Here is a 24433-nt window from a genome sequence, read left to right on the forward strand (position 1 = left end):
CCCTTCTCTTTCCTTTAAATGTACTATGCAGACCTCACTCTGCAACTTTGTCTTCAATTCTCTACATGATTTTTGCTCCATGTCTGAATTTGTTCAGTTGTTTTTATTCTCTTTCTTGTATCTGTGCAACCATATCTAGAAGTCATGACTTATAATACTAATTTCACCATGCTGAGCTCACATTCTTGCCCTATCTTCATTTCGATCCATGCCTCATGTATCCACAGGCTTCTGACGGCATAAGTGATAACAACTCCATTTTCCTTGAAGAAGCCTTGACCCAGTAGCCCATCAAATAGAAGGTCCACATCTTCTCCAATTACATGGAAGTGACATCTCACTTGCATTCTGCTCCCCATCCTTCATGTCAGGATTACAGTTCTCTCTCTGTATTTGCAAGTGTATTAGCAATTCCCTGAATCCTAATACATTTGGCTGGATTATACTTTCTGCCATTTCTCAGACAGCTTCTCCAAACTAGGCTTAGCTACACCCCACTATCCACGAGAAACTTCAGGCAGTTATTAGTGCCTTCTTGGCACTCCAGTTCAGTAAGCTTGTAAGTTGACTGTTTTCTTACACCCTTGCTTAGTTTTGCTGGATTTTACTTGACCTATGCAGTTTCCATTCATAGCAAGTGATCTCTGAGCAGTCTCTGGCATAGTGACTGGTTTGATTGCATTTAAAACATTCATCTTGGCATGTGAGCCTATATGACTTCACCATTGACACCATGAACATATCATTGCCCACGATTGATTTGTTTCCCTACAATTTCCTCGTATTACCGGCCCTACCTTCCATATTCTTTTATTCGTGCAAGAATCCCACACTGCATGGCGTGCAAATGAAGTACTTTGGGCTTTCTTTTCAGCCTTCTTTTTGGCACCACACCAGTGCCTCAGGTGATCATCTTTTCTCAGGCCAAGGCTATTGCACTCTCTTCTGTCAGAGCAATATCTATAACCTCTGCTAAAGATAACTGTTCACTGTGCGTGCACACTCTTGTCTTTATTCTATTATCATAAATCCCATGGATAAACACTGCTTGGCTCAACTTCCAAATAAGTGCAAGGCTGCCTTCTAATTCTGAATGTCGCATAGTACCTCTTATAACTTCCCTTAAGTGCTGCTGCATTTTACCCAACTTTGAGCTCAGCTGTGCTGTGCTTTCTCCAAGTTCTTGCCAATTGACAAACATCAGGCAAGCATGGAAATGGAGTGTCCTTTTGCTGGCATATTCTTCTAGTAGTATGGTAGGTCTCAAAACTAACAAGTTGCTGCATGCTGAACCAAGTATTTTAATTTTCTTGAATTTTAACAAGGTATCTTTCTGCTCACGACTGATAAGTTCAAACACAATATAATAGCCAAGGAACTTGTTTAAAGTGGTTGTAGTGTCATTAAACAATTGCGCTATTAATTTTAGCAAATCTGGTAACTAAAGGATTGCCTACTGGGTGACTCTTGCACATTAGTTCCTTGAAAGAATTACCACATCATATGACATGCCTGCTAACTTTTTAACTCACAGTGGGAACTCCTCTGCTACTGTTACTGCTGCTGCTGCTGTGTGCTGTATGCTATGAAGCATTACCCTTGTGCTGCTGTCCATTGTCACCACTGCTGTTGCTGCTGCTGCTGGTGATGATGATGATGATGATGATGATGTGTGCCTTCTGCTGCGGTGAACCATCATCCACAACTTCATGCTGCTGTCTGTAACTGCCAGTGCCACTGCACTGTCTGTAAACTTATGCTACTGTTGCCCCATGCTGCCTGGATGCCTGCCAGGATGACTGCTTTGTTCCTAGGCACCATCTGTTGCTGAGGTAGTCGTGGTCTCCTCTTCTTTCTTCTACTGGTGCCATCCATTCATTGGCACTGAAGGGCCTACCTTCTTCTTCATGAGAGCAGGATGGCAGGAACACTATTTAATTCACCTGGTTCCTGGTTCTGCCACTGGTCTGCATTCTGGTTGTTCAAATAAAACAAAACAGGTTCTTAAAGTCAGTCCATCGTTTTACATAGTGTCGGGCTGAGCGGGTTTGATGTTACAAATAGAACTGACCTACTCCAATATCACATAGCATGGCAACAACCACATGCTAATCGATGAGCAACTCCACATCTGACACCAGAAAAGAAAAAGTCCTATAACTAATGTGGGAATGGCATACTGAACGTTTTACTAATGTGGGAATGGCATACTGAACGTTTTGAAGGAATTATGGAACTCGGTCAAGAAATGCGTGAACAAAAGGTAAGACTTGGACAATTATAATCTTTAATGCTTGCCTGAACAAAAAGTGAATGAATGACTTGAATGAAACTACACTATTCCTGACTGTACTTTCCCATAGGGAGAGGTATGCAGTTAAGTATGAACACGAGTGGAACCAGAGCGAGTACTACACTTCCAGAGCCTGGGCCTGGCCTACACAGATGTCTCTCGTGCATGCCTGTCTGAACTCAGCTCCTCTATAGGCAATGCCATCTCCAAGTTTACACTGTGTCAGGTCAAGTAGCCCCTTCCACATTGGCACTTCCGGCCACTGTATGTGACCATATATGATCGACGCCAACATCTTGCCGTGCCTTGCACTTCTTCATTTGAGCTGCACTTTGACATCCTGACATGCCCAATTATGCCCTTCTGGTGGTAATTTCTTTGCACTTTGTCATTGTAGCTTCTGTTTCTTGTCTTTCATGCATTCAATTTTCTAAATATGCAACAGTAAATGATCTGATGGGCAGAGTGAGTGTCAGTCCAATAGATGTTTGCTTGTGTTGCTGTAGTGTGTGGGAAACTGTCATCATTGAGTGGCTATAGGAGGATACAAGATGGCAGACAAACTTTCTAGTTAGTGGGATGAATGGCAGGTTGCTGTAAAAGTAAAAGTAAAAAAAATAAATTATTAAGTTAATATGTGTGAGTAGGAAAAACAATCCCCTATTGCTTTAATACAGCATTAGTGCTGTTTTACTTGACACAGTCACATTGATTAAATACTTAAGCATAATGTTGCAGTATGAAATGGAGCATGCACTTGAGATTGGTAGTAGGGAAGGTGAATGACCAACTTTGGTGTATTGGGAGAACTTTAGGAAAGTGTGGCTCATCTACACTGATCAGCCAGAACATTATGACCAGTGACCTACTATTGATAAAAACTTGTCTAGGTGATACCAGCATCACCTGGTGAGGAATGACTGTTAATCAGACACATGCACGGTGCATATAGTATCAGTAAGTGTGTTGTCCGTGTGTAGAATGAGGAAGTTGCACAGTCAATCAGTTGACTGCTGGCAGATTGTGATGACCCGGAGGCTCAGCACGAGCATTTCGGAAACTGCACAACTTGTTGGGTGTTTGAGGACCACTGTGGTGAGTGTCTTCAACACATGAAGTGGGGTTTGGCGGCCACCTCTCATTAGAGATGTTGAATGTGGGACATTGGACATCAAAGGCTGGGAAGACTGGTAAAACAGCACAAGGGGTGAATTGTGACAGAAGAATTAACATTGGACTTTAATGCTTGACCGAGTACAAGCATGTCTGAACATACAGTGCACCGAACACTACTAACAATGGGCCTTCGTAGCCGACAACCCGTGCACGTTTAATTGTTAACACCATGGCAACAGTAACTATGACTGAAATGGGCACGTAACCATCGGCACTGAATGTTGATACAGTGGCAGAATATTTCATGGCGTGATGAATCCAGATACCTTCTGTATCGTGCTAATGGTATGGTGTGAATTCATCATCTTCCACGGGAACAGCTCCTTGACACCTGTACTGTAGGACGGAGTCAACCTGTCGGTGGCTCTATTAAGCTCTGGGGAATATTAACACAGGTATCCATGGATCCAGTGGAGCTCATGCAAGGCACCATGACAGCCAAGGAGTATCATACACTGGTGGCAGGCCACATACACTCCTTCATGACCATATGTTTCTCAATGGCAGTGGCATCTTTTAACAAAATAATGTGCCATGTCACAAGAAAAGTAGTAGGGTGGAGTGGTTCAAGGAACACAGCAGCGAGTTCCAATTGATGGGCTGCCCCCCCCCCCACCCAACTTACCAGATTTGAACGAACCCGATAGAACACATCTGGGATGTGATTGAACATGGTGTCAGAGCTCATCCCCCTCCCCCCCTCTGGAATTTATGGAAATTAGGTAACTTGTATGTGCAGATATGGTGCCAACTCTTACCAGTGACCTACCAAGGCCTCACTGCTTCCATGACATGACATATCGCTCCTGTTACTTGTGCCAAAGGTAGACACACTGACTATTAGGTAGGTGATCATAATGTTCTGGCTGATAAGTGTATGAAGGAGATCATGTATAGAACACTTATGTGTCACATTCTTTAGAACTGTTAGAGTGTTTTGGACACCCACCATGTCGGATTAAAGGAAGACATCAAAGCAATTCAGAGGTGGGCTGCCAGATTTGTTAGGAGCAGGTTCAATCAACATGCAAGCATTATGGGGATGCTTCATGAACTCAAATTGGAATTCCTGGAGGGAAGATGGCATTATTTTCACAAAACAATAATAAGAAAATTTAGAGAACAGGCAAGTTCAACACACATTTTGTGTAAGGACCAGAAAGATAGGAAAAATTAGGCTTGTACAGAGAGATATAGACAGCCAATTTTGCTTCTCTCTGTTTACAAGTGGAACAGGAAAGGGAAAGACAAGTTGTGGTATGAGGTACCCTCAGCCAAGCACTATACCAAGCAAGGTGGTGCAGTGGTTAGCACACTGAACTTGCATTCGGGAGGACAACGGTTCAAACCTGCATCCGGGCTTCCTGATTTAAGTTTTCCGTGATTTCCCTAAATCGCTTTAGGTAAAAGGAAAGGCATGGCCAACTTCCTTCCCCACCCTTCGCTAATCCTATGGGACCAATGTCTTCACTGTTTGGTCCCCTCTCCCCAAACCAACCAAGCACCATATTGTGGCTTGCAAAGAATGTATGTAGATGTAGAAATATTAAGTATAATAGAAACATGTACTTCATTGAGACCTGCAGAAAATAGTGCATAAAAACATGGCAGACTTAGCATATAAAACACAAAACAATTATGATGCACATCACTAGAGAGGTAGAAGAAAATGTAAATGAAGGAAATTAAATGAAAACATTAGAATATAACAGCCAAAATTAAAATTTTGAAGTGATTTAACAGAGCGAGTGTTGCCAACTGATAACACAGGGGGTAATGAGTAGTTATAATTCAAGTGCAGCTACCCACATGGTCCAGTATTGCTGTAATTATCATATGACGGCAAAACTTGATATGATAATGTGATTTACCATGGCAAAAAAATTAGCTAGAATTTTGGCCTCCAGATGCAAATCTGCTGCTGTGAATGCAAGAAAGACATATACAAATGTTTCTATATGTAATGGAATAGGACACGGGCAGGAAAGGTCGAACAAGTGAGAAAGGCATAATGTTGATTTTGTTATTAACTGCCACTTTGTTCAGTACGAGCACTGAAGACATTGATAAGGTGCTGAATTCATAAAATGACATGATCAACAGTTGCTCACAGCAGTACCAGTGGAAAGTAAGCAAAATGATCCTGTATACTGGCCTTCGTATCAGGTAGATTCTGAACGTGTCCTATAAATGGGTTCTTTCATGTATCCCCAGAGACAAAAGTCAAATGGATTTATATCAGGTGATCAAGTAGGCCATGCATCTGGAAAACCTCTGGAGATACCATGTTCATGAAATGTTGCATTAGGTGGGTCTTTCACTTGGAGAGCAATGTGAGGTGTTGTCCAGCCTTGCATGAGAGCAGTGGTTTCCACACAGTTGCACTCTTCTAAAGCAGGAATCACATGCTGTGCAAGAAGCTTTCAGTAACATGCAGACATCACAGTACACCTGGCAGGTCATCTAGGGGTATTATTTTCAAAGATGAACAGACTGAGAATGAAGGTGCTTGTGAATACACGTCACACAGTCACAGTGTCGTAGCTCTTCGCGCAAAGCATGTGGTGTAACATTATGTCAAATTTGGCAATTCCGTGTATTCAGTGCACCCTGTAGTGTAAAATGTGCCTTATCACTCCATAGAATATTGTTCGGCCAGTGATGTGAGTCTGTGCCATAAACAGAAGAGCATATTCATAATTTTGCAGTGGATCATGGTGTTTTAGTTGCTGCGCCATTTGGATCTTCTACAGGTGCCGGTGCAAAATATATTGCAAAACTTTCCATACTGTTGATCATGGGATGGACAATTTTTGTGACATTGCACAAGCACCATCTCTATCAGGGGTACATGCTGCACAGTCCGTTACAGCAACAGCAACCTCATCAGTAACTTCCACTGGGATAGGCCCCCTACTACTGACCAGTGTTTTCAAATTTCATTATCTTTTTCTGTAAACCATTAAACAATGATGGGTCTGCGCTCAGACCTTTCAGTCAGTGATACTCTCTCAATGCAGCACTGCAATTGCTGCTGTTTACATAAAACAATTTCACTAACAGTGGATGGTCTCACTTTTCAATAGCCATTCTGTTCACTCATCTTCGGCTTGTGGAATGATGTCATGGTGTCATACAAACAGTGTACAGCGCCAGATTGCACCTGGTGGTCAATGTTTTAACTAATATTTTTTCAGCCTAAATCAGGTGGGCATTAACACATTAGCATATCCACCAAGTTTCGTTACCATAGGATAATTGCAGCCCACACTGGATCTCTGTGACCAGCCGCACTTTAATTATAACCACCCAGTACCTATTGAGATATAAGAAGTATAGCTTGGGTTAAAATAAAATGTAAGTAGAGGAATTTTCTAGCAAAAGATATAAACAAAGTTAAAGCATGAACATTTTGAAATTAGAGCGTATATAATAGAAAATGATAAGTGAAAAATACTAACAAGAAAATTGCAATTCGGTAACTGTTTATTATCAAGCATTTTGTGTATATTTAACAATAAGAATGAGATAGCTACAGGGATAACTTAAATACTGTAGCTGTAATATAAGCCTACATTGCCATTTCCATTCTAACACTTATGAACATGTTATAGTTAAACTGTTATTGCTGGAATTCATAAAAATGGCATGAGTATTTTTTAAACTGTAAGTGTAAAATTGTAATTTCTATATTATAGTGACAAGCTTAATTTTTATATATTAACCTTTTTTTGTAGTTCATTTTGTTCTTCAATTGGATTGAGTATGCTCCAGTGAGTTATGGAGATTACAAGTATCCAAGATGGGCAGATGGTGTTGGATGGGCTATTGGTGTCTTTCCTGTATGTGTTATTATTGGAATGGGCATTATGAAGATCCACTCTGTAACAGAAGGAACATTTACCGAGGTAAGATGGAAGCCAGTAACAAAGAAACCAAAAACAAATTTGTTCATATACAGAAATTTTTAAAATGTTTTGTCAGTATTATTTTCTATATTTTCCTTTCACGACACAGGTAGTATGTTGCACAGTCTGTGAATAATTAGAGACACATTTAGATGAAATGAAGTTCAACAGTGTGAAAACAAAATACTCTGAATGTTGTCAGAAAGGTTTTTTTATTTAGCATATGGCTAATACAGACATATCATAAAATTAAATTACATATACCTAAAAACAAAGATGATGTGACTTACCAAATGAAAGTGCTGGCAGGTCGACAGACACACAAACGAACACAAACATACACACAAAATTCAAGCTTTCGCAACAAACTGTTGCCTCATCAGGAAAGAGGGAAGGAGAAGGAAAGACGAAAGGATGTGGGTTTTAAGGGAGAGGGTAAGGAGTCATTCCAGTCCCGGGAGCGGAAAGACTTACCTTAGGGGGAAAAAAGAACGGGTATACACTCGCACACACACACATATCCATCCACACATATACAGACCAAATATAAATTACATATATATATGTACATATTTACACACAAGAAACTTAAGTTTGACTTTACAACTGAATATCCAGTCCTTCAATCCAGCGCACTGCATCTGGAATTGCGAGCAGGAAGCCCTCAACACCTTGATAGGCTTGAATCGTGCATTCACTGACAATGTGGTGAACAGTCACAGGCAGAATAAGGCAGCTTCTTCCACTTAAAGAGAGCATCTCTGCATCGGCCATGGCCAGTATGGATTCTGTTGAAAGTAGTTCAGGTCTTGTGTGATAGGTCGAATCCAGTTGGAAGTTTAGCACCTGAGAAGATGTTATGCAGGTGCACATCTGTCACTGCTTCCCACTGACCTTTCCATTCTTCAAGGGGTTTGAAATCCTTAGCAACCATGTCAGCAGCATTGCGCAGAGTTGGATGGCATGATTTCAGTCTCTTACAATATAAAAGTGGCAGGTCGCTATGCATGGGTAGGTTGGAATTCCTGGAGATCTTATGGAATTCCCTCATAAGGGCAGTACACCTGCATAGATCAGGAGGCATTATACTGGTTAACAGTGGACGCCAATAAACTGGAGTAGATCTGATTGTGCCAGATATAATGCACATTGTCGTATTCAACTGGGTGGCAACAAGCCTTGTATTATGACTGTTCATCCAAACAGGTGCACAATACTCAGCACTTGAGTGCACCAAGTCCAGAGCTGAAGATGACAGGGTCATTGCTGAAGATCCCCAGGTTGTTCCGCATAGCTTATGGAGGATGTTGTTTCCTCAACTTTTGAGCTAAGTTAAAAAGGTGTCGTTTGAAGCATATTGTATGGTCCAGGATGACACCAAGATATTTTGGGTTCCAATTATGGTGAAGAATTCTGTCTCTGAAACTTACTTCCAGTATTACAGTCACCAACTGATTATTTAAATAGAAGCAACACACTTCTGGTTTACTCACACTGGGCTGGACTCTCCAGATTTTGAAGTAATAATATAATACAGACAGGTCATTGGTTAGAATGTCTTCTGTTGTCTTCATTTCCTGGTGTTGTACAGCTAGAGCCAGGTCATTGGCACAGCAGAATTTTCTGGATGAATTGTCAGGTACATCAGATAGATATAGATTGAACAGTAATGGTGAGAGAACTGATCCTTGGGGCAATACATTGTTTAGCTTCCTTTCCTTACTTATGTTGCTTCCAGTGATTACCTGGAACTTCTAGCATGCTGTTAATCAGTTGAGTCATTGTCTGCAGGATATGATGCAGAGAAATTTGTAAAGGCCTTCCCTTCACATACTGTCAAAGGAGGCAGTTAGATCAATAAATGCCACAGATGTTTTCTGCTTCATTTCGTATCTTGACTCTATAAGGGATGTGAGAGACAATACTTGGTTGCAGAAGCTACACCCTGGTCTGAAGCCTGCCTGATCAACTGGAACATTCTCTAGGATAGCTCTACTTATTCTGTTATATACTAGCCTTCCAAAAAGCCTGTAGCAGCAAGTAAGTAGGGCAATGGGGCAACAGCTTTCTACCATGTTGCTGGGTTTGCCAGGTTTCAGAACAGATATTAACTATGCCTTTTTAAACTCCTATGGAAGTTGACCAGTCAGCAGGATGTCAGTGAAGAATTCTGTCAGCTATTTCTTAGCTTTTCCTCCTGTATGGATTGTAATTGTAACATGTGGAACATATAGTACCTTAGCAATCATGTCAGTTTATCATATCACTGTTTCATAATATATGGTGAATCACAAAACATTTTTGTTATTAGTGTTGACTTATTACTGATAAAGTAAAAAGTAATATGCAGTATTAGATACATAGAAAATATCCCACCCAGACTAACAGTACCAGTATTATCATTACTTCATGTTTCACTAATAGATTATTGCCATATTACATATACCTTCTTAATTATTTTTCTTTGCAGTAACGCTATGACATAATTTTTGCAATGTTTTCTCTCATAGCACAGTTGAGTGGCAAGTAAAACTAATAAAAGTATTGAAAATTTCTGATAAAAATATCCTTAACAATATCACTGAAAAATTATCTGCAGGTGTAGTGAACAACAGACAGTAACATAAAACAAAAGTCTTTTTATCAAATACTTTCTTTTATTTTTTTTAAATTCATTTATCATCTGTACATCTTTTAGTCAAGTAAAAAATTCAACAATATGAAATCAAGTGAAGTTATACATTAACATATTGATCCAGCTGTTTCAAACAGCTTTAATACTTAATTCTTATTTAAACTGACATAAACTATTTTAGTTTTTTCTAGCTAAATTTAATGCTGTAAAACTAACACAGAAATATGTATATATTTAATAAAAACTATTGGTTGAAACTTCAAACTGATTAGGCAGTAGTGCAAGTAGAGCTGGCAGATTTGCAGGCTGCAGTAGTAATGTTAGTCTTAAACCAGAAGTCTGAGTTAAAGTTAAACCCTCTAAATGTGAGAAAATATACAGGAGATGTTTTAAGTATTTTGCTTAAGTGTAGCTGTCTCCAATAGGGTCAATGCTTTTAAGACTGATGAGAAAAGCATTCAGACAACCCAAGAGGTTGTGAAGCAATTTGACAGGAAGGAGCATAATGTGCAAGCTAAGTGTAGGGGAAAAGTTTTAAGAAAACCAAGAAGGTGTTATTGCTCAATAGAAGTCACAGTTAGGGAATACCAAGACTCATTGGAAACTCTTTGTGAAATAACTACCAGGTAACTAGTATTTAAAAGCCAAGTGGAGGGCTCTGTTGTTTCAGCTGTAATTTTAGGCTCTTTAGGAAAGGACTTTGGGAAAAATCATCTAGTAATTGTACATGTGCTTATAACAGCTTGGGCTGTAATCTTAATTATGCAAGTGAGGATAACATCCGGCACAACGCTGAGAATACTCCTCACACTTGTGTACAGATGGTGTTATCATGGGACTAACCTGGTTTTAGCCTCTTCTTGGTTGCACTACAAGTTCATAGCCTCAAAACTGGAAAGTTTATAGGTCTTGAATTGCATTAAACAACAGTGAATCTAACACCACTGTTTTTAGTTTCCTTGTTCACAAATTTATTAAATTTAAATTTAATTTCTGGATGATGACCAACTTCTTAACTCTTCTGTTTGTACATCACTAAAGCAAAGCTAGTCCATACAATCAGTGACAGTTCAGTGGCAACATATATCATAGACTTCATCCTTCCTCCAACCTTAATTCATAAAAACATTGCCATATCAACACAGTTCTCTATTAAAGTCATTATAAACATTTAGTATGGCATGAGACAGTAACACATGTATAAGGTTCAAACTATTGAACATAGCTCTTATTCTTATCAGCCAAAGAAGTTTACAAAAGTACTGAATGACACTTAGATGTTAGAATGGCACTAGATGTTAATTGAAGCAGTTTGGAAGACAGATTGACTTTCATTCATTTCACTATACAACAGGTCCGAGTGGTTGCGAACTCTCACAAATGAATAAGCTTGTCGATTGTTAACTGCAAACTTTTACACAGTTTCCATGATGCAAGCTGCGAATTTTCATTACGATGTCATCGTGGTGATTACTTATGGGGACTCACACAAAACCAGTAACAACTTACAATGGGAGGTACTGCATAATGGTACTGCTAAGATTCCCATATCGACAAAAACAAAATGAGGATAATGGAATGTAGTCGAATTAAATCAGATGATGGAAATGAGACACTTGCAGTAGAAGATAAGTTCTGTTATCTGGGGAGCAAAATAACTGATGATGGTCAAAGTAGAGAGGATATAAAATGTAAACTGGCTCGGGCAAGGAAAGTGTTTCTGAGGAAGAGAAATTTGCTAACATAAAGTATAAATTTAAGTGTCAGGAAGACATTTATGGAAGTATTTGTATGCATTGTAGCCATGTATGGAAGCGAAACATGGATAATAAATAGTTTAGACAAGAAGAGAATAGAACCTTTCAAAATGAGGTGCTACTGAAGAAAGCTGAAGATTTGATGGATAGATCACATAACTAATGAGGAGGTACTGAATAGCATTGGGAAGAAGAGGAATTTGTGGAACAACATGACTAAAAGAAGAGATTGGTTGGTAGGACACGTTCTGAGCCAGCAAGGGATCACAAATTTACTACTGGAGTGAAGAATGAAGGGTAAAAATTGTAGAGGGAGACTAAGGGATGAATACACTAAGCAGAATCAGAAGGATGTAGGTTGCAGTAGTTACTTGGAGATGAAGATTGCACAGTTAGAGTAGCATGAAGAGCTGCATCAAACCAGTCTCTGGACTGAAGACCACAACAACAACAAGATTCCCAAACACATACTGAAGATTTTATTTCACATAATACATAGTCCAGTCACATCAATGTGACCACTACCTGTGTTCACTGTCAGTGTGCAATAATCCCTCACAGACAGCAGGTGACTGTACTAGCAGTGGAGGGTATGTGAAATGTGTTGGGGGGTGACACAGAAAACAGCACAGTCATTATCATAATATGGAAATGGAATGATTTATATGCCATCCAAAATGGCATGATCATTGGCTTTTGTGCCAACTTTGGAAGAATATCCAAAATGGTTAAGTTTGTAAACTGTTCACACATTGCTGTGGTTAAAGTATACCATGCATGGCAAATTGGCAGGTATCCAAAACAGGCTCCGAGGCAACTGTTGTGCACCATCGGCCATATATGACAGTGGTGAATGATGGTTGTGGAGATGTGTATGAATAGAGGTGCCAATGCTGAGCAACTGACTTCCCAGGTGAACCAAGGGCAACCAACAATGTCTCCTCAATGACCATTCACTGAACATTGCTGTGTATGGGCCTCCACAACAGGCATCTAGTTCAAGCATCCATGCTGACTGCTGTTCATCAGCAATATAGGTGGGAATTTGCATGCCAGTACCACCATTGGTTGTCCATTGAGAGGCAACAGATGGCCTTTTCAGATGTATCTTTTTTCAAGCTTCATTGGACAGATGGCAGTTGTGTGTAAAGTGTGAAATGTCTGAAAGCAAATGCTCTGTAACAATCAATGGAAGGGTCCAGGCCAGAGAGCATTTCCGGTGTGATCTAATCTTTATGGAAGGTACAGTGGATCAACACAAGTATGAATCTATCCTTGGTGACCATGTCCACCACAAGGTGCAGTTTGTTTTTCATTAGCACTATGACAACTACCGGCAGTGCAATGTGTCACTCAGCTCCCATTGTTGGTGCAGGGTTTAAAGAGCATCAGGATGAGTTTACTGTATGCCTCTGGCCACCATACTCCCTGGATTCAAACCCAATTGAGAATCTGTGGGACCAACTCGATCAGGCTGTTCACATCATGGATTCTCGCCTGAGAAATGTAGCACAGCTTTCCATGGCACTGGATTCGGCATGGCTCCACATCCCTGTTGGTACCTTCCAGAAACTTACTGACTCTTTTCCTGCACACCTCACACTGCAAAAGGTGATTATTCAGGCTTTTTACAAATGGCAGTGCACATGGTCAGTTAACAATGTAAAAAAAAATTACAAAATTATTTGTCATGCCTCGGTTTGAATTAACAATCTATAGGTACAATTTCTGTAGATTCTTATATTTAGTTATTAAATCAGTACTAGAGGGTGTCATTTGGTTCAGAAAAATGGAGCCAACAGAAGTATACTGTGGACTTCTATAATTAAGTAAGTAAATGGCTTGAAGCCAAAAATAAAATTGTATGTGGTTGAATTAATTACAAGTGAGGAGACAAACAGTCATGATTGCAGGGTCGCAATTATTATTTATTTACCAGTGATGCATTTTGCCTGATTCAGGTACATTCAGATTGGCTGATATGAGCTGAGAATATTTGTCAAGAGCAGTTATCTGCTGGAACACTTTGTTTGCTCAGTATCCCATGTGCCTAACATCATTTAACATCACCTGATTTGAAGATGCCTGAATCAGGTGAAATGTGTCACCAGTAAATAAATAATAATTACAACCCTGCAACAAAGACTGTTTCTCCATCATATTTTACTGCTATGAATTGAAAATAGGTTTAGTTATGATTATCTTTTAAGTCAATTAGTTTTCAAAAACACAAAAGTAGTTATTGGGAAGAATAAATGGAAGACTTTTTACTGAGTGGTATGCATTCTCTTGAAACTAATGATTAGCTCATTCAGCTATGTCCATTAGACGAATCTGGCCTTGGCAGCCAGAGACTGTGGTCGTGTGTGTGTGTGTGTGTGTGTGTGTGTGTGTGTGTGTGTGTGTGGGTGGGTGGGTGGGTGGGTGAGAGCGCGCACGCATATGTGTGTTGTCTAATTCCAGTGGCGACATTTTTTTTTTTTTTGTCATATCTAATCGCAACTCAGCATTTCGACTGTGGTGAGTAGTAATCTATTCTTTTCATAATATTGTCATTATCCTATCCTGGATTTTCCATTGTTTGAAAAAATTATAGTTATCTGTAGGAGTACAACAGTAGCAGATGGAGAGTTCCATCTTGTTATATTTCAGTGTCACTCTTTAGGCAATATGATAAACATTGGATGAAGCAGTCTGGGGAATGTGTTAATGTAGAGTATGCTAAATCACTCATTCGCTTGCATTATAGATGACATGGTTTACATCTTAATGCTTCTGGTAAGAGACTACCCACAAAGCTAATTGCAGAAGCCTGCAGCGATTTAGCTGTATAATGAACAGTCAATGTTTATCTGACCATGATGGTCAGATAATAACAATAACATTTACTGATCAGTTAGGTTCAAATAACAGAAGAAAAGTACTTTATCATGAATAATAAACAATGCCTTGTTCACAATGTTTACAGAGAAATGAAAAGAAGAATGCTGGGAGAAATTTATAAAGCAGATACCATTGACAAAAATTTTAACTATTTCTTAACATATTCCTGGGGCACTTAGAGCATTGTTTTCAACTATTACAAATAGAACAGAAGCAAGGATTAGTCTATGCATAACTCCTGTGACTAAAGTATTATGTTCCAGGGAGAGAGATGTCTACACAGTTTAGACAACAAGCAATAATCAAGATTTCAAACTCCATTACGATCAGTTTTGGAAAATTCTCTAGTCTGTCACTAAAAGAGCAAAATGTAGTACTACGATGACAAATTAAAACACTCCACAGATAAGGCAAAAATAGTTTGATATATTATTACTGTGATCAAAATGAAATAGAGACTCCAGAAAATAGCCCTAATAGGAATGGTTTGCTTATGACACAAATGTAATAATCAAGAGCCCAAACTCAAACTCTGCAGGCGCAAGTCAGCTGATAGCTGAACATGTGTACAAGTGATTCACAGCTAACAATTTAAGTTCTCAACAGCTATAAAAGACATGTTACTACCAGAAGTAGTCATTAATGCTCGTACAATAAAAGATACACACTTTGTGAATTTACTTAGGCTCCAGTTGGATATTAGGTTAGCAGACACAGAGACAATGGAGTCAACAGAACTATATTACTTAGGGACCCAGGGAATAGTAATGTGTATCCAGTTGCAGGTTGCCTAAAAAATGGCTCCCAGGAGCAACAAAAATTTTATTTTCAGTATTTAAAATAATCATTGAGTCACTTTAAAAATTTAAAATGCTGTCATAATCTAGTCATTAAGATTACAGGTTTAACACACTAAGACAAGTACTATACTTAGAAACTGTGTATATATATCTTAAGAAAGGCTAGCTCACGACCCAAAAATAGCGGGACTATATTCATCCAGTACTTGAGAATGAAACCATTTAGCATCTACTGACACACTTAACATGTAATTTCATATTTTCAAATTTTTCACTGCAAACACACACACACACACACACACACACACACACACAAACACACACACACACACGCACAGAAACACACATATACACACAGATGATGACAGGAAACCATTTTCACTGTATATGGGATTCAGCATCAAGCATGACATTTAAATTTATTACACCTTTGCAACTAACTCTGTTCACAATAAATTTTGCAGTCGGTATACACAGATACCAGCACAGTAAATTTTTCAGTCAGTATCCACATATAACACTGAATGTACCTGCAGAATTATAATGTTGTATAACACAGGGTTCAGGAGATATGGCATCATACACACTGAGATGTGTGAGAAACTAACTTTAGCTTGAAACAGAGTGCAAGTTACCCAGACCTTACAAAATGAGGGTTTGATAATGAGAGCACTTAGTGACTTTCAAAAAACTTTAAACATAATTTCTAAACTTTTCCTTACTTATTTGTTTAACGTCAAATATTTAACACATTAACTCATCCATAAAGTAATCAGAAGTTTGAAGCTGTTTTATTGATGGGAGCATAATTCTTTAAGGAATTTGGAGTTTACTGATAGATGAACTAATAAAGAAACTCATTTCAACGTGTTATGCCCTTAGAAGCAACTCTCACTGTGTTGACTTAAAGGACAAGAACGTTGGCGTATGTAGCATATTTACATTCCCTGTTGTCTTGTGGAATCATTTTCTGCTGTGGGATCATTTTCTGGTGCAGCGCACCTGGTTATTCAATAGAAGTGATCAGTAAGAACATTGTGTAATTTTGCCTTTACAAATGTCTGCTTGTGTCTGTGTATGTGCGGAGGGATATGTGTGTGTGTGTGTGTGTGTGTGTGTGTGTGTGTGTGTGTGTGTGTGAGTGTATACCTGTCCTTTTTTCCCCCTAAGGTAAGTCTTTCCACTTCCGGGATTGGGATGACTCATTCCCCACTCCCTTAAAACCCACATCCTTTTGTCTTTCCCTCTCCTTCGCTCTTTCCTGACGAGGCAACCATTGGTTGCGAAAGCTAGAATTTTGTGTGTATGTTTGTGTTTGTTTGTGTGTCTATCAACATGCCAGCACTTTCGTTTGGTAAGTCACATCATCTTTGTTTTTAGATATATTATTACAAGGAATGGTGTACAAGAATTATCATTAAATGTATTAGTGCAAGAAATATTTCATTTCAACAAATTACAACTCCTCATTGATGGAAGTTGACTGTGACATCAAACACTGCTATGATTTCATTTTCTCTGCTAGCCACTTTTATCAGAATTACATGTGCAAGAATTGATCTGTAGATGTGAATTTATTCAAAAAATGTTTGTGTAGTTTAAGCCAGGTTTTCACCGGAGCAAACAAGCTAACAAGCACAAGCAAAAGAGAATCCTGTCTGGTGTACCTGGTAGGCCTCTTGCAGGTCTTTCAACAGTATGCCACTGCAGCTACTTAAGTGTCCATAACCTTCCCCAGTTACCTAATCAGAAAGTGGAGACCTGCAGTTTAGCCTTTTGTGGCCACCCCAACATCTGTGAGAAGTGAATGCTCGGTTAAAAATCATAGTGAAAGAGTTGTGGTGTGAACGGATCTCTGGGTCATGAAGCATGCACTTTGCCACTAGACCATTTTTGTTGTAGGGGGAAAAAATATCTGTGTCACTTCTTGAAATGATTTTCAACATTGGTAATTGGTGTTCTGTTTATAAATTTCCCCTTGATGGTTATGAGAAGCCAGGGAAAAATGGCAGTCGACATACAAGGAAAATTTTGGACCAGTGCTAAAGAGAGATGGAGATGCAATTCTGTGTAAAGAGCATGATCTCCATGCATGTCATAAATTCTTCCTTCCCTGTGCCATTTTGCATACACTGTCAAGAACAGTGCTCTTGCCATGCAAAATAATCCTCACTGAATAGTGAAGTTTCGCATTGTGGTTGTATAATGTATGCCAAATATTAGCTCCAAAAACTAAAATCCAATAGCACAGTGTTCATAGGCAATGTTCGCTACTTCGTGTTTTCTTCTGTTCCCTGTAGTATAAACGATTCTACCCATGTACAAGTAAATGGTAGTGAATTTTCTGCAGATGCTCATTCAAATGTGTTCATTTCCATTCGCTCCATTGTAAACCAGGCTTCATGTGCTTAAAGTTGGTGTCCGTGAACTCGGAATAATTCTGCTACATGGCACGGCAAGAGTGATTCATGCTAGGTGGGCAAGACTGTACTAACCACTGTTACAAGCTATTCTTCGTGCAGCAAAAATGTGTAACTTCAACATTTTTTACAAAATACTTGCATTGCCTCTTAGCAGCTAAAATCCAGGCAGTGCATTTCTTTGATTGTCTTCTTCCAAAAATTTCAGTATAGGTATTGACATGTCTTATTGGACCATTCCCATGTCAGTATCATTGTAATCAAGTAAATATTAAGAACATAATAGCAGATAAACAAAAGCTAAATATGAGGTGTGATCTAAGAGTAATGGGAATTTATGTTTTTCTTTAAGAATATTTATTCAACATCATCAAATTTGCCGCTTTGGAGTAATCCCCCTCAGTAATAATACACTTGTGTCAGTGCTTTTTTCCAATCTTGGAAGCACTTCTGGAAATCACTTTTCATTATGGTGTTCAGCCCCTTCAGTGATTCTGTTTTTGTCTCATCAATGGTGGCAAAATTATGACCTTTCATGGTTTTCTTCAGCGTCCATAATAGAAAGAAGTAGCAGAGAAACATGCCCGGTGAATGTAGTGTCTGAGCCAATGTAATGTTTTTTACCAAAAAGTCATTGAGATGTGAGCAGGAACATTATCATGGTGCAGTTTCCATCTTTCTGGTATTTTCTTTGGATTACTTCTTACAAATGCCACACAATTTCCAGGTAGTATTCCTTACTGACTGTATTAGCATAAGGCAGGAACTCACAATGCACTATCCCATTGTAATTATAGAAAACAGAGAGAGAGGAACCTTCACATGTGATCGAGTTTTCAAACCTTTTTTGGTCTTGGCTCTTCAGGCAGTTTCCATCGGGTGAATTAGCCCTTGGTTTTGATGTCATGCCCATGTTTTGTCACCTGTTATAATATTCTTTAGAGGTTTTGGATCATTCTCAACTGCATTCAGCAATTCCTGAGTGATGTCTGCGCAACATCGTTTTTGGTCAAAACTCAATAATTTTGGAACAAACTTACTGCTACACGTTTCATGTACAAAACATCCAAAAAGATTGCTGGGCATGAGGCAAAGGATATGCTGACATCATCACCAACCACCCTGATCGTGATTCGATGATTTTCCAGCACAATTTTCTTCATTTCTTCCCTTTCATGTGCTAGGGCATCCAGGGTCGTCATCATCTTCAACATCTTCTCAACCCTCTTTGAAATATTCCATGAAGTTTCAGGATTGCAGCCAGATAACGTCAACTTCCTTCCATAATATTTCAGCTGACAACCATTCAGTTATCTTCAGGTGAGTGTGTCATTTATCCATCTGTAGACAATATAAATTGTATGGATGTTATCAGCACATAAATACATAAAATACAGTTAGACATATAAATGGATACATTCATTTCTTGTCTTACTGAGTTATCCATTTGGACATTGTATTCCACTGTTCTGTTTTTGTAAAACCTCTCTTAATTGCAGTAATTAATCATTAGCACAATTGTCAACAAAATTTACTCATTATTTTAGGTACAAAAACACTTTTCGGACTAATAATTTTTAGGGTCTTCCTGAGGGCGTGTATTTACTTTTGTCTTTGGTCTCTTGTGGTAGTTTATTGTGTAGTTTAATTCCATTATATAAAACACTATTTTGGCTTGATTTTTCTGTTGAGATGTAAGTGGTGGCTGGATCTGGTTCCATGTTTGTGTAGAGACCTTTTGTTGGATACTGATCATGTCTTTTCTAATGTGGATCACTGTTTGCCAAATGTCCTCGCATAGAACACACAAGATTCCTGTTGCACTGGAGGTTGGTAGTTCATGTTGCTATCTTTATACCAAAAATAGGCATAAACGTGCGCCAAGGCAGCCACTTTCTGCATGACCTCTGTTGAGTTACAAGCTCTCTTCAAATACTGCTCGATCTGTGGCACGCAGGCCATTGTGTAATGTGATACTGAAAGAGTGCTCTCTCTCAGAACGTGCACTCATGGAGTTAAAAATTCTATGCCAAAATTAATAAAATTAAATGTCACTAGACATTGGTCATAAAATGTTTTCGTTTTGAAGAAATTAAAGAAATTCCTGGGTCCCACATCTTACCCCGTTGAAAGCCGCTATAATTATTAATAAGATCTTGTGCTAAAAGTATTTTCATCAATTCGTTAATAATCGAATCCCTGAAGGATCTCACTGAGGCCAACATTTCTGTGGCAGAGTAATCTATGGAATGTCCTGTGGAGATACAAAGCTCCACTATAGCAGAATCACTGGGCTGTGAAAGACAAGTGTGGCGATCACCTTCAGTGCACTTTCATTTACTGTGTGTGCCTTGTTACCAATGTAGACTTTTCCACACTGACAAGATATTCTTTACATTCCAGGTTTCTGCAATCCCAGATCATCCTTTGCCAAACTGAGAAGAGCAGAAGTCTTTGTATGTGGGCGAATGATTACTTGGACACGATGTTTTCTTATAATTCTGCCTGATTTTGATGAAATGTTGCTGATGTATGGGATAAATGCTCTGGACTTATCAGCTCCTTCTCCTCTTGCTCATGTCAATGGTCACATTTCTTCTTCCTTAAAGCTGTGCTGATCATCTGATGTGGAGAATATCCATTATCTTTGAACACTGATTGTAGGTGTCCCAGATCCTTTGCAAGGCTGTCTCCATCCAACACACCCATTATATATGATGGGCAGTGGCAACTAGTTGCTTCCAAATACAGATTTGTGAGCATGGCCTTGCGGTAGATGGAATGCCCCAATGATCCATCTTCTTTCCATCTTATCAAAAGTCTGGAAATGACAGACAGCCACCCTTCTCCACATCCATTGTAAATCTCATATTCTCATGGATAGAATTCAGATGCTGCCAAAAGCATGACAGTTCTTCTTCACTGTGGGGCCACATTACAAAAGTATTATCCTTGCATCACCAGAAGATTTCTTTAATTTGTTCAAAAATAAAACATTTTATGACTAAGTGCACATTCTTACATAGAGCAGTCGTGTGATATCATATTACGCATGCACCTGCACGCCATAGGTGGACAAGTATTCGAAGAGAGCATTTAACTCAACAGAGGTCATTCATGTACCAGCTGCCTTTGCGCATGTGTCTTTGTACCTACTATTGGTATAAAGGTAGCGATGTTGTCCACCAACCTCCAGAGCAAAACACTCATCTGAATATGGCTGAATGGTTGTGAGCTGAAGTATAATGGCAGGAAGTCAGTGTTATCTGGCTGACATCCCAAAACTTTGTGGAATAATCTTTACATGGGAAAATTTCAAGAATCACACATTTGAAACGTTTATACCACTTGGAAACTATTGTCTTACACGTAATAGATTCAGCAAAAGTCACAGTCAACATTTCAAATGCGGTGCTGCACTTTATTCAATTTTTCAAGCAAAATTTAATGCAAATTCTTGGGTCCATCTTTCTCAAAAGTAAAAATTCACCGAGCACTCGAAAACACATATATAACCTTTTTGATTGCTGACGATAAACTAAAAATTGAAAACAGTGGAAAATGCAAGCCTACATCAGGAACATGTGACTAACAAGATAAAAATGTTTGGAAATTAAACAATTCCCATACTTTATGACCACAACTCGTATTAAAACTGAGGACTCATCAGCTTTTTTCAGAATGGCAACTTTATCACTAACTTACTCAATTAAATTTAGATGGAATCAGTGTAATGTTTGTTTATTGTTAATGAAATACAAATATTATTTAATTGTTGGGTTCAAATTAATGATATGAATATAAATCACCCTCTCCAAACCTTCCAGGAATTTCTCACTTCCAGCCTTGCTTCTCAATCCTTCTTAAAAAAACCTTAATCCTACTCCCAACATCACCACTGCTGAAGCCCAGGCTATCCATGATCTGAAGGCTGACTGATCCATCGTCATTCTTCCGGTGGACAAGGGTTCCATGACCATGGTACTTGATCGTTAGGAGTATGTGGCTGAGGGACTGCGTCAGCTTTCAGACAACACCACATACAAAGTTTGCCAAGGTAATCCCATTCCTGATGTCCAGGCGGAGCTTCAAGGAATCCTCAGAACCTTAGGCCCCCTACAAAACCTTTCACCTGACTCCATCAACCTCCTGACCCCACTGACACCCCACACCCCTACCTTCTACCTACTTCCTAAAATTCACAAACCCAAACATCCCCCCCCTCCCCCTCCCCCCCCCCCCCATTGTAGCTGGTTACCAAGCCCCCACAGAACGTATCGCTGCCTACATAGATCAACACCTTCAACCCATTACATGCAATCTCCCATCCTTCATCAAAGACACCAACCACTTTCTCGAATGCCTGGAATCCTTATGCAATCTAGTACCCCCGGAAACCATCCTTGTAATAATTGATGCCACTTCCTTATACACAAATATTCCGCATGTCCAGGGCCTCGCTGCGATGGAGCACTTCCTTTCACGCTGATCACCTGCCACCCTACCTAAAACCTCTTTCCTCATTTCCTTAGCCAGCTTCATCCTGACTCACAACTTCTTCACTTTCGAAGGCCAGACATACCAACAATTAAAGGGAACAGCCATGGGTACCAGAATGGCCCCCTCATACGCCAACCTATTTATGGGTCGCTTAGAGGGAGCCTTCTTGGATACCCAGGCCTGCCAACCCAAAGTTTGGTACAGATTTATTGATGACATCTTCATGATCTGGACTCACAGTGAAGAAGAACTCCAGAATTTCCTCTCCAACCTCAACTCCTTTGGTTCCATCAGATTCACCTGGTCCTACTCCACATCCCATGCCACTTTCCTTGACATTGACCTCCATCTGTCCAATGGCCAGCTTCACACATCCATCCACATCAAACCCACCAACAAGCAACAGTACCTCCATTATGACAGCTGCCACCCATTCCACATCAAACGGTCCCTTCTCTACAGCCTAGGTCTTCGTGGCAAACAAATCTGCTCCAGTCCGGAATCCCTGAACCATTACACCAACAACCAGAAAACAGCTTTCGCATCCCGCAACTACCCTCCCGACCTGGTACAGAAGCAAATTACCAGAGCCACTTCCTCATCCCCTCAAACCCAGAACCTCTCACAGAAGAACCCCAAAAGTGCCCCACTTGTGACAGGATACTTTCCAGGACTGGATCAGACTCTGAATGTGGCTCTCCAGCAGGGATACGACTTCCTCAAATCCTGCCCTGAAATGAGATCCATCCTTCATGAAATCCTCCCCACTCCACCAAGAGTGTCTTTCCGCCGTTCACCTAACCTTCGTAACCTCTTGGTTCATCCCTATGAAATCACCAAACCATCTTCCCTACCCTCTGGCTCTTACCCTTGTAACTGCCCCCGGTGTAAAACCTGTCCCATGCACCCTCCCACCACCGCCTACTCCAGTTCTGTAACCCGGAAGGTGTACACGATCAAAGGCAGAGTCACGTGTGAAAGCACCCACGTGATTTACCAACTGACCTGCCTACACTGTGAAGCTTTCTATGAGGAAATGACCAGCAACAAACTGTCCATTCTCATGAATGGACACAGGCAGACAGTGTTTGTTGGTACTGAGGATCACCCTGTGGCTAAACATGGCTTGGTGCATGGCCAGCACATCTTGGCACAGTGTTACACTGTCCGGGTTATCTGGATACTTCCCACTAACACCACCTGTCAGAACTCCGGAGATGGGAACTTGCCCTTCAGTATATCCTCTCTTCCCATTACCCACCAGGCCTCAACCTCTGCTAATTTCAAGTTGCCGCCACTCATACCTCACCTGTCATTCAACAACATCTTTGCCTCTGTACTTACACCTCGACTGACATCTCTGCCCAAACTCTTTGCCTTTACGAATGTCTGCTTGTGTCTGTATATGTGCGGACGGATATGTGTGTGTGTGCGAGTGTATACCTGTCCTTTTTTCCCCCTAAGGTAAGTCTTTCCGCTCCCGGGATTGGAATGACTCTTTACCCTCTCCTTTAAAACCCACATCCTTTAGTCTTTCCCTCTCCTTTCCTCTTTCCTGATGAAGCAACCTGGGGTTGCGAAAACTTGAATTTTGTGTGTATGTTTGTGTTTGTTTGTGTGTCTATCAACATACCAATACTTTTGTTTGGTAAGTTACATCATCTTTGTTTTTAGATATATTATTTAATTGGATAGATAAAAATCTACTCACCAAGTGATGGCAGAACACACACATAAACGGACTGTTGTAACTGGCAAGATTTTGGAGCCAGTGGCTCCTTCTGCAGGCAGAATGGTTGAAGGGGAAGGATGGAGGGTGAAGAAAAGGACTGGAGAGGGCAAGGAAAATGGGTAGATTTTGGGAAAGTCACCCAGAACTGTGGGTCAGGGGAGACTTGCCGTATGAGATGAGAAGGGAAGACTGATTGTTGGGGACTGCATCGGATGAGATTTGAAAACCTGGGAGCTTAAAGGTGGAAGACAGAGTAATATTCAAGACAGAGATTACTACTAAAACATCGTGCACAAGTTAATAAGAGTGAAAATCTTAAGTGCATTATA

At 39.9% G+C, this 24433-nt stretch overlaps 1 protein-coding gene across 1 annotated transcript in view; it reads left to right on the forward strand.

Moving 5' to 3' along the window:
* LOC126095008 (sodium- and chloride-dependent glycine transporter 2-like) overlaps positions 1 to 24433 on the forward strand; it is a 584984-nt gene that overhangs the window by 537551 nt on the left and 23000 nt on the right. Inside the window, exon 10 of the mRNA XM_049909667.1 lies at positions 7207 to 7377. Within this exon, the coding sequence (XP_049765624.1) occupies positions 7207 to 7377 (171 nt within the window). The remainder of the gene's footprint in view (positions 1 to 7206; positions 7378 to 24433) is intronic.

The sequence above is a fragment of the Schistocerca cancellata genome, chromosome 8 (genome assembly GCF_023864275.1).
Source record: "Schistocerca cancellata isolate TAMUIC-IGC-003103 chromosome 8, iqSchCanc2.1, whole genome shotgun sequence".
Lineage (NCBI taxonomy): Eukaryota > Metazoa > Arthropoda > Insecta > Orthoptera > Acrididae > Schistocerca > Schistocerca cancellata.